General features: G+C 63.2%; 1 protein-coding gene across 2 annotated transcripts; it reads right to left on the minus strand.

Moving 5' to 3' along the window:
• Positions 1-2167: 2167 nt before the first annotated feature.
• On the minus strand, positions 2168-4285 carry DLX2 (distal-less homeobox 2). Of its 2 annotated transcripts, none has more exons than XM_074910848.1 (3): positions 3914-4285; positions 3496-3680; positions 2168-3237 (listed from the first exon to the last, which is right to left on the minus strand). In XM_074910848.1, the coding sequence occupies exons 1-3, from the start codon at positions 4236-4238 to the stop codon at positions 2932-2934; spliced, it is 816 nt and encodes a 271-aa protein (XP_074766949.1). In that variant the 5' UTR covers positions 4239-4285; the 3' UTR covers positions 2168-2931. The 2 variants fall into 2 exon arrangements, with proteins under 2 accessions (XP_074766949.1, XP_074766948.1); XM_074910847.1 differs by having other exon boundaries at positions 3496-3683.
• Positions 4286-8425: the final 4140 nt, after the last annotated feature.

Genomic DNA, 8425 nt, shown 5'->3' on the forward strand with positions numbered 1-8425 from the left:
AAAATAACACATGACTAAATAGGAGAAGGGAAGCGAAGAGGGCAACAGGGGCGGCCCGCGGTCTCCCCCGTCCCGGGGCGGAGTGCTCAGCTCCCGGAGCGCTGACAAGCGTCCCCCGGCTGGGCAAGGCCCCGCCCCGGGGACCCCACGCCGCTGTCTCGGCACCCTGCCCGAGCCCACGGGGGCGAGCCACGCTCCGCTCCGCACCGCCGCGCCGCGCTGGGGTCGCTGGGCGAGGAGGGACGGCGGGGAGTGGACCGAGGGGGGGCAGGTGTTTGGGGGGAACTTTATTTCACAGCGAGAAGCGCCTGTAAAAACGACGGGGCGGGGAGGGGGGTGCTGTGCCCGTCCCGGCCATGTCCCGTGGTCACGGGTTCCTCTTGCATCCCGGACGAGCGGTTTAGTAAAATCTGTCACCCGGCAGAGGGGTGTCCTAGCCCTTCTACACCCCACCAGCCCCCCTCGCCGGGGCTCGCGGAGGCAGCGCGCTGCCGGGAGCGCAGCCCCTGCCAGACCGCGGGAGCGGGGGGCTCCGCGGTGCTGCTCGCCACGCGTGCCCCCCTTCTCTGGAGGCGGCCCCGCTGCCTTTCCCCCCCCCCCTCTCCGGGCCCACCGCCCCAGCGCTTCGCTGCCCCCCAGGGGGAAAATTCCTTCCCCCCTGTGCCGGCGGGCGGCCGAGGCCGCTGCCGCCGGTCTCCCTGCGGCCGGCGGGGGGGATGACGCGGGGAGCGGTGCGGTACGGGCCGGCCCCGCTGTTTCCCGTTACGGCTGGGGGCTCTCCTTCTCGTCTGCCCCGCCGGGGCAGCGCCGGGGCCGGCGGGCAGCTGCCGCTTCCCCCTTTGTCTCTCCCTCTCCCTCCTCTCGCCTCCTTTGCAGCCGCCTCTCTCGTCCTCCAACACCCCCCTCCTTCTTCTCTTTTCCTCACTCCTCCTTCGCCACTCTCCCACCCCCACCCCCCCTTCCGCCCCCAAGCTTTCCCCAGGCTCTCAGGAGCAATCCGCCCCCCCGCCCCGGCCTCTCCCGGGCTCCTCATGCCAAGGCCTGTCGGGAGAGTCCCGGCCGGGCTGCACATCCCCTGCCCCGGGCGAGCTGCCCTGGGCCTCTTCATCATCTTGTCTGCAGCAGGATCCTCCGCACCGGTCTCTTTCCTACCCCGCACCCTCCCAAGCTGGGGGGACCCTCGGGGCGACAAGGAGCAGAGACCCCCTTATCGCCTCCCGTTACTACTTTCAGCCGCCGGAACCTCCAGGGGTGCAGCCCGGAGGGGAACACCCCTCAGGGTTACAGCTTCAAGGGGCTCAGCCGGGAGGTGTCCGCCCCGAGGGGGGCAGCCCGGAGGGGTGCAGCCTAGAAGGGGGTTCAGCTTGGAGGGGTGCAGGGAGGGGTGTATGGAGCCTCCTAGAGGGCTACGGCCTGGAAGGGTCCGGATACATCCCGGAGAGGGGCAACTTGGAGCGGGCTGCAGCCTGGAAGGGGGTTCAGCCTGGAGGCATCCAGGCCCCGCGGGGTGCAGCCCCGGCGGGTTCAGCGATCAGGGGTGAAGGGCTACAGTCCGGAGGGGGACATCCTGAGGGGTCCAGCGCTCCAGGGGCACATCCCAGAGAGGTCCGGCCGGTGTCTCCAGCCCCCAAAGGGCCATGGAGGGGCTCGGGGGCAGCCACCAGCTCTGGCCCAAGCCAAGCTCCCACGCAGGCTACCGGCCTGGGTGCCACCGACGCGGGGGGAGGCGACATTTCTCCGGGGCAGGGCTGCGCCCGGGGAGCAGCTGCAGGCTGCTGTCCTCCGGTGCCCGGACACGGCCCTGCCTCAAACCCCTCCGGCCCGTCTGGGAGGCGGCAGGAGTCAGTCCCGGGCAAAATGTCGCTGGCGCCAGCAGGCGGGGCGGGGGGGCGGCTCCGGGCTGCTCCAGGCAGCGCTGAGTGATTCATGGCCTCGCCGAGAAGACCGGCAGGGGCGAGATTTTATTGTAGACGGAGGAGCAGGGGGTATGAAGGGGGGGACGTTGCCGGCTAGAGGCAACAGTTGCAACGGAGAGGGGACGCAGGTCCCCCCCCCCCAGTGAGTGAGGGGTCCGGATCGACACCCCCAACCTACCCCATCCCCAAAGAAACGGCGCGGGCACCATGGAAACAATAATTTATTTAAATAATCTCTGCTTATTGTAAAAGAAACATTAAAGAGTGTTTAAGTTTTCCATAATAAATAACCAAAAATACCCTTTTTTGTTGGCTTTTTTTTTCCACGACTCTAGACATCAAAAGGCGCAGGGGGAGGACCAGTGGCTGGATTGCCGGCGGCGGGGGGGCGGAGGAGAGGTCTCGCTGCGGTTCGGTGCCCACCCTGGGGAGGCCCCATCGGGGCATGAAACCCGCCCGGAGGCACCGGGCGGGCAGGAGCCCCCCCGCTGGGGGTGGCAGAGCCGCCCCGCCACCGCCGCCTGCGACCGGCCCCCCTCGCCGGACGGTTTCGTTCACGGCTGAAAAGGATAACTTAAACACGGGAGGCTCTTGTTTTAAATCTACATATAAAAATTATTTATCTTTTTTTTTTAACATTTTATTTTTTTAATCCCCAACATCAAAGTGAGGTTATCCGCAAAGGCACCTATCAACTTTAAAAAAATAAAAAATAAAGTTAACCAAAGTTCTGCACCGGTGGTTTGATGAAAAAGCCGGGGCGGAGGAAGAGGACGGCGGGCGAGGAGGTGGGTGCTCGGTCCGCAGCGTGGGTATTTTGTCGGCGGGAGGGGTGACCCCGCGGGGCGAGCGCACACGGGGCCCGCCGCCGGCGGCGCGGCGGGACGGGGCGCGGAGCGGAGCGGTTCCTCCCCGCCGGGACGGCCGGAGCCAGGCTTCACCAAACCACCAGTGCTGCCCCTCGGTGCCCCGCGGTTGCCAGGCGCGGCCCCGCGGGCTCGAGTCTCTGCGGCGCCTAGAAGATGCCGCCGCCGTGGTGGTGCGGAGGCTGCGCCGGCTGCGGGAGGGGGGCGGCCGCCGGGAGGTGCGCCGGGCCGCCGGGCGCCGGCGGGTACCACGAGTAGCTACCGAGGAAGGCGGCGGCGGGGCTGGGGCTGGCGGTGCCGCCCGCCGTGCGCGGGTGCGGAGCGAAGTCCCAGGCTGGGGGAGAGGCGGGGGGCGGCGGCGAGGCGCTGCGGCGGGGGGGCGGCTCTGCCGGGATCTCGCCGCTCTTCCACATCTTCTTGAACTTGGAGCGGCGGTTCTGAAACCAGATCTTCACCTGGGGGGATAGGGGCGTCAGGCGGCCGCAGGCTCCGCGAGGCCACCACGGCGCCCGGGCCGCCCGCGGCGGGGCCGGGCCGAGCAGCTTTCGCAGCCCCGAGCTGTCCCGGCGTTGCCTCTTCCCCCGCACTCCCACCCCGGGGCCGTCAAGGCGCCGCGGGCCGCCCCCCCCTCCCGCCCGCACCCGATTCCGCGGAGGGCGAGTGGCTCCGGCGGGGAGGGACGTGCCCGCGGCCCCGCGGCGGGAGAGCCCTACCTGGGTCTGGGTGAGGCCGAGGGAGGCCGCCAGCTCCGCTCTCTCGGGCAGGGCGAGGTACTGGGTTTTCTGGAAGCGCCGCTGCAGGGCCGCCAGCTGGAAGCTGGAGTAGATGGTCCGGGGCTTCCGCACTTTCTTCGGCTTCCCGTTCACGATCCTGATCTCCGGCTCGCAGTCTTCCTTCTCTGCTGCGGCAGAAACGGCGGCCCCGGTGAGGAGAGGCGCCCCCGCCGCCCCGGGCCCTGCCCGCAGCGCGGCATCACCGCCCGCCCCGTCGGGGTGGCGCGCCGGGGACGAGCGCCCTCTCGGCCCACCCCGGGTCCCGAGCCCCGACCGCCTCCTCGCCGGGCCTGGAGGGGCCGCCCGGCTCCCGTCGGCTCCCCCGAGCCGCCCGCCTCCGCCCCGGGCTCGGACGTACCGGAGTCGTTGTTGGCCGGAGAGGCCCTGCTGCCGTAGGGCCCGTACGAGCCGTAGGCGCCCGCGTAGCCCAGGTCGTAGCCGGCCTTGGCGGAGTAGGGGGCGGTGCCGCCGCCCGCGTAGGGGTAGGAGCCCATCGGGCCGTAGGGCGGCCCGCCCGCCGCCCCGTGCTGCTGGTTGGTGTAGTAGCTGCTGTCGGTGGCCGTGGAGACGGGCAGCGTGGGGGACTCCTGCGGCTTGTGCAGGCCGCCGTGCTGGTGGTAGCTGCCGGCGGAGATCTGGCTGGCGTGCATGTCCGGCACCAGGCTCTCCAGCACGCCGGTCATCCCGCGCCCCCGCCCGCCGGGGCACGGGGCCGCCGCCGCCCCGCGGCCGTCCCCCACCGGGGAGAGGCGGTCAGGGCCGCGCCACCATGCTCGCCGCGCTGCGCTGCGCTGCGCTCCGCGCCCCGCGGGGCCGGGCCGGGCCGGGCCGGGGCGGGCAGCCGCGCTCCCGCCGCCGCCAGCGGGACGGGCTCTGCGGCGCCGCGCGCCGCCGGGACGGCATTTAACACCGGTCACGTGGCGCGGCGCACGTCACCTAGCAACGGCCAATGGGGCGCCCGGCCGCGCCGTATCCCCGCAGGTTCGCGGGGCGCGGGACGGGAGCGGCGCCGCGCGCGGGCACGAGCGGCCGCGGGGTCGCGCCCTGCGCGGGGCTTGCGCGGCGCCACCGACCGCCCCGGCCCCGGCCCCGCCGCCGGTACCGGGACCTTCCCGGGCCCGGTCGTACAGCTCATGCCGCCGCCCCTCTCCGCCGCCGTCGGTGCGGTCCGACGGGGCGGACCGGCCCCCGCCCGATTGCGCTCGGGGCTGCGGCTCGGTCCGGCCGCTTCTGCCGAGCTGTGCCCGGTGTGTGTCCCCGCCCGGCCGGCGACCCCAGGGAAAGGCCCGCGGCGTCCGTCCCCCCGTGAGCGGGCGCCGGTAGGACGGCAAGCGGCGGGCAGAGCTGAGGGTGGGTCCGCCGCGGCCGGGGGTCCTTTCCGGGTATCCTGGCCCCGGGGCATCGGTCACATGGCGGGAGTGCTGCCCCCACCTTCTCCCCTTCCAGGGTGGGAGCGCGTTCCGGCGAAACCTCCGCAGCGTGACACGCGGAGGGCCGACGCTCCGTCTGGTGCACACGCACGGGCATTTTACACAGCAGCTGCTGACGGCACCCGTGGGACGTCCCTCGCTCCCTCCCTCCCTCCCTCCCCGCGGCAGCCGTAACCGCGCGTTGTTGCGGCCCCGGCAGGACTGCGGGACCGGCGGTGCCGGGCACCCCCGAGCGGCCGCCCGTCTCCCTGCCCTGCCCCGGCGGCCGGCTGCCGTCGCCAGTCGGAACGGTGTCTCCTAGGCGCAGGGAAATGGCTTCAGAACTGATCGTTACATTTTATTTTCCCGGCTCGGATGTCCCGCCGCGGAGCGGAGCCGCTTGCGGGGAGACGCGTTTCTCTCGCAGGGGAACGTTAAAACGCGGACGGTCCCTGCGCGGGGGAAGGGCGGAACCCTCACGGGTGTTCAGCGTGGGCCCCCGCGGGGAGGGAGGCGGCACTGGTGCCAGGGTGGCTGCAAACGGGACAAAAAGGTGGTAAAAAGGGGACAAAAAGAAGTCCGGCCGCGGTGGAGTTATTTGGACCGGGGGGGGTGGGGGGTTGTAGCTGGCGGCCCAGCGCGCGCCCCCGCGAGCCCTGGCGCGTGCCCCCTCAGGGCCGCTCCCCGCGCCTGCCGGCGGGGGCGGGGGCGCCTTCCCTCCCGGCGCAGGTGCCGCGGTGCCTGTGCCTGTGCCTGTGCCTCTGCCGGTGCCGGGCGGCTCCGCCGGGCGTCCCGCCCCCGCCGCGGGCGGCCGCGGCCCCGCTGCGGTCGCTTTGAAGCGGGGCGCGGCTGGAGCCTGTCCGTCTGTGCCCGGCGGGGCGGCGGCGCTGCGGCAGGCGCCGGGCGAAGGTGAGCGGGGCCGCGCCGGAGCCCCGCGACGCCGGCGGTGGCAGGTGGCCCCGGGAGCGGGGCCGCGGGAGGAGGGGTGCTCGGCCGCGCCGGCGTTAAACCCGGGCTACAGCTTCGGAAAGAAGCGACATGCCGAGAACCCGGGGTGACACCGGCGGCTGAGCCCGCGGGGTCGCGGGGCCGGGCCGGGCCATAGCAGCGGCCCTTATGGAGAGGACACGGCGGCTGTGCCTGTGGGCTCGCGTACTGCAGTGTCCCTCTAACAGTATGTGATGAAAAAGAAAGCTGGTTTATAGAATCCGCAGTCTGAGCTTACTGCTGTCCCAAGTCACATCTTTGTGCGAGTATTTCTGTCCATCGCTGGATGGGGCCGGCAGCCGCAAACAGCCGCTACCTGGCACGGGAGAGAAGGGGAGAAGCAGACAGCATTTAGTGATTGTCAGCAGAGATCAGGGCAACCAGTCGCTCTTCATTAATCACATTTTGAAGCATGCGAGATAGTTTTAAAAATATACAAAGGAGAAAGTACATGTCACGCTCCACTATCGCATTCTGAGGACTTAGTAATGCAAAGGGTTTTCTTGGAAATTTGTCTTGCTATGTGGCAAAAACCTTTTTTTTTTTTTTTTTTTTTTTTTTTTTTAAATGAAAATAAATATTTTAGGGCCATATAGCCCCGTGCATGTGTTTTACACATTTTACACAATTTACACAAGAAGTGAAGGGCATGGTTTTGTTTACTTCAGCTTATATGAATAGTCTTTTTCATGCAAGTTGTTCCTCATAAGTTAGCACAGGGCTCACACATTTAACTGAATTGTCACATGGTAGCTGCTCCAGAGTCTTATGGCTTTGTTCCTGCGATTTGTTTTGCCTGTGTGGAGGCACAGGCTCCACTGGAATGACCGCTGGAGGGTTAGTTATGCATGTATTCACATGGCTGGTCCTGTAGATCTGATTTTATTATTTTTCATTTACTTGAATTTTGCTTCTGAGTAAGGCGGTTGTTTTAAGCACCAGCTTGTATAAATAAGGGCATGATTCTCCGGGCCGTGAACAGGTTATGATGTAGGGAGGGAAGACATCAGGCAGCAGGAAGCAAGGAGGAGGGGTTGTACTAGGTAAGAGACAACTCGACTACCATGAATGTTTTAAAACACACTCCTCTGAATTAGCAAGGAGTTTTAAAAAATAATGGCATTACGCTGGCCCGTGTTTGTGTGTTTTCATGTTCTCGTATCAAGTTTATAATTTCAATTCTACTTTTTTTGTCTCTGCTTTGGGAATTTTGTCCAGATAGCTATTAGAAAGGAGCTCTCTCCCCCAGGGAGACTGGGGCATGAGGTAAAACTCAGAGGAGTGAAAGAGTATTTTGTGTACCTGCTATCACTACTCGGCAGTCTTGCTTGTTTTTTGTGTTGTTATTTACATCCCGTGAGAAGGAATGTTGGGGTGATGCAAAATATGTATTTTCTGGACATTAGCCATTCAGCTGCACATGAGAGAAAGATGCTTGCCTTCCCACTGTAGAGCAGTTCAGTGTTCAAAAGTTTTGGTCATGAGGTTTGTGTAAATGTACAGCATTTATTGCCAGAGGCTGCAAAACAATTGAGCTGGCTTTGTTGTTGTTGACTTGTTTGTTTTAGAAGCATCCTCATGCTGCTAGAACTGTGGACATATTTTGTTTATCAAGTATACTAAACACAGTGTGTACAAACACGAGAAAGAACCATCAGTCTTCAAAATCATAATCTCTCCAGCTGATTGGTTTGTATTCATTTTTATTATTTTTAGCAGATCAGTTGGCTACAGTAACTCCTGCCTGGTATGTTTTGTTTTATTTTTTATTAACTATTATTTCTATGATTTTCTTCCTAAAGCAGACTTCATCTGAGAAAAATGTGAAAGCACTTAAAGGCTGCTGTTCTTAGTCTTTATATATGGTACAGATTTAACCTAGGGATCAGCAGAGCAAGTTGTTCCATAATGTTTTATCTCAAATTTGACTTGAAGAGAACCACAGTTAGCATTAAGAAAGATATTAATTTTTAATCTGCTGTAGCTGTTAAATTTATTTTCTCCATTATGATCCACATCTGCCTGAACCATTTCACTTATTTCAGTGGGAATGTGATGATTCTTGGCAAATGGGCTTGTTATTTCTGATAATGTTGCACAAAAGTAATTGGACAATAGTCTCTACCACAGTGACATGTTAACAAGTATGTGTTTCTTTTCATGACTGTGGGAAATGCTTTCCAGTGGATTTATGGTGATACAATGTATGATATAGTCCTGAGCATTTGTCTTCATAATATGAGTCATTTAAATCATGTGCCACATGAAGTCATGAGGAGGGTTTATGCTTGCATTGTACCTGTGAGATCTGGTGTTACACTCTGGAGTAATGGTAACAGTGAAATCTTCCTTTTCTGAGGGATTAAGCCTATCAGCTTTTAGGAAATTGTATGAGTCTTTTCAACACCCATCCGGAAGCTTGCTACCTGCTGTGCTTAGTTTCAGAATCCAGCGTTATCATTTTCCTCTCTAAA

The sequence above is a fragment of the Athene noctua genome, chromosome 7 (genome assembly GCF_965140245.1).
Source record: "Athene noctua chromosome 7, bAthNoc1.hap1.1, whole genome shotgun sequence".
Lineage (NCBI taxonomy): Eukaryota > Metazoa > Chordata > Aves > Strigiformes > Strigidae > Athene > Athene noctua.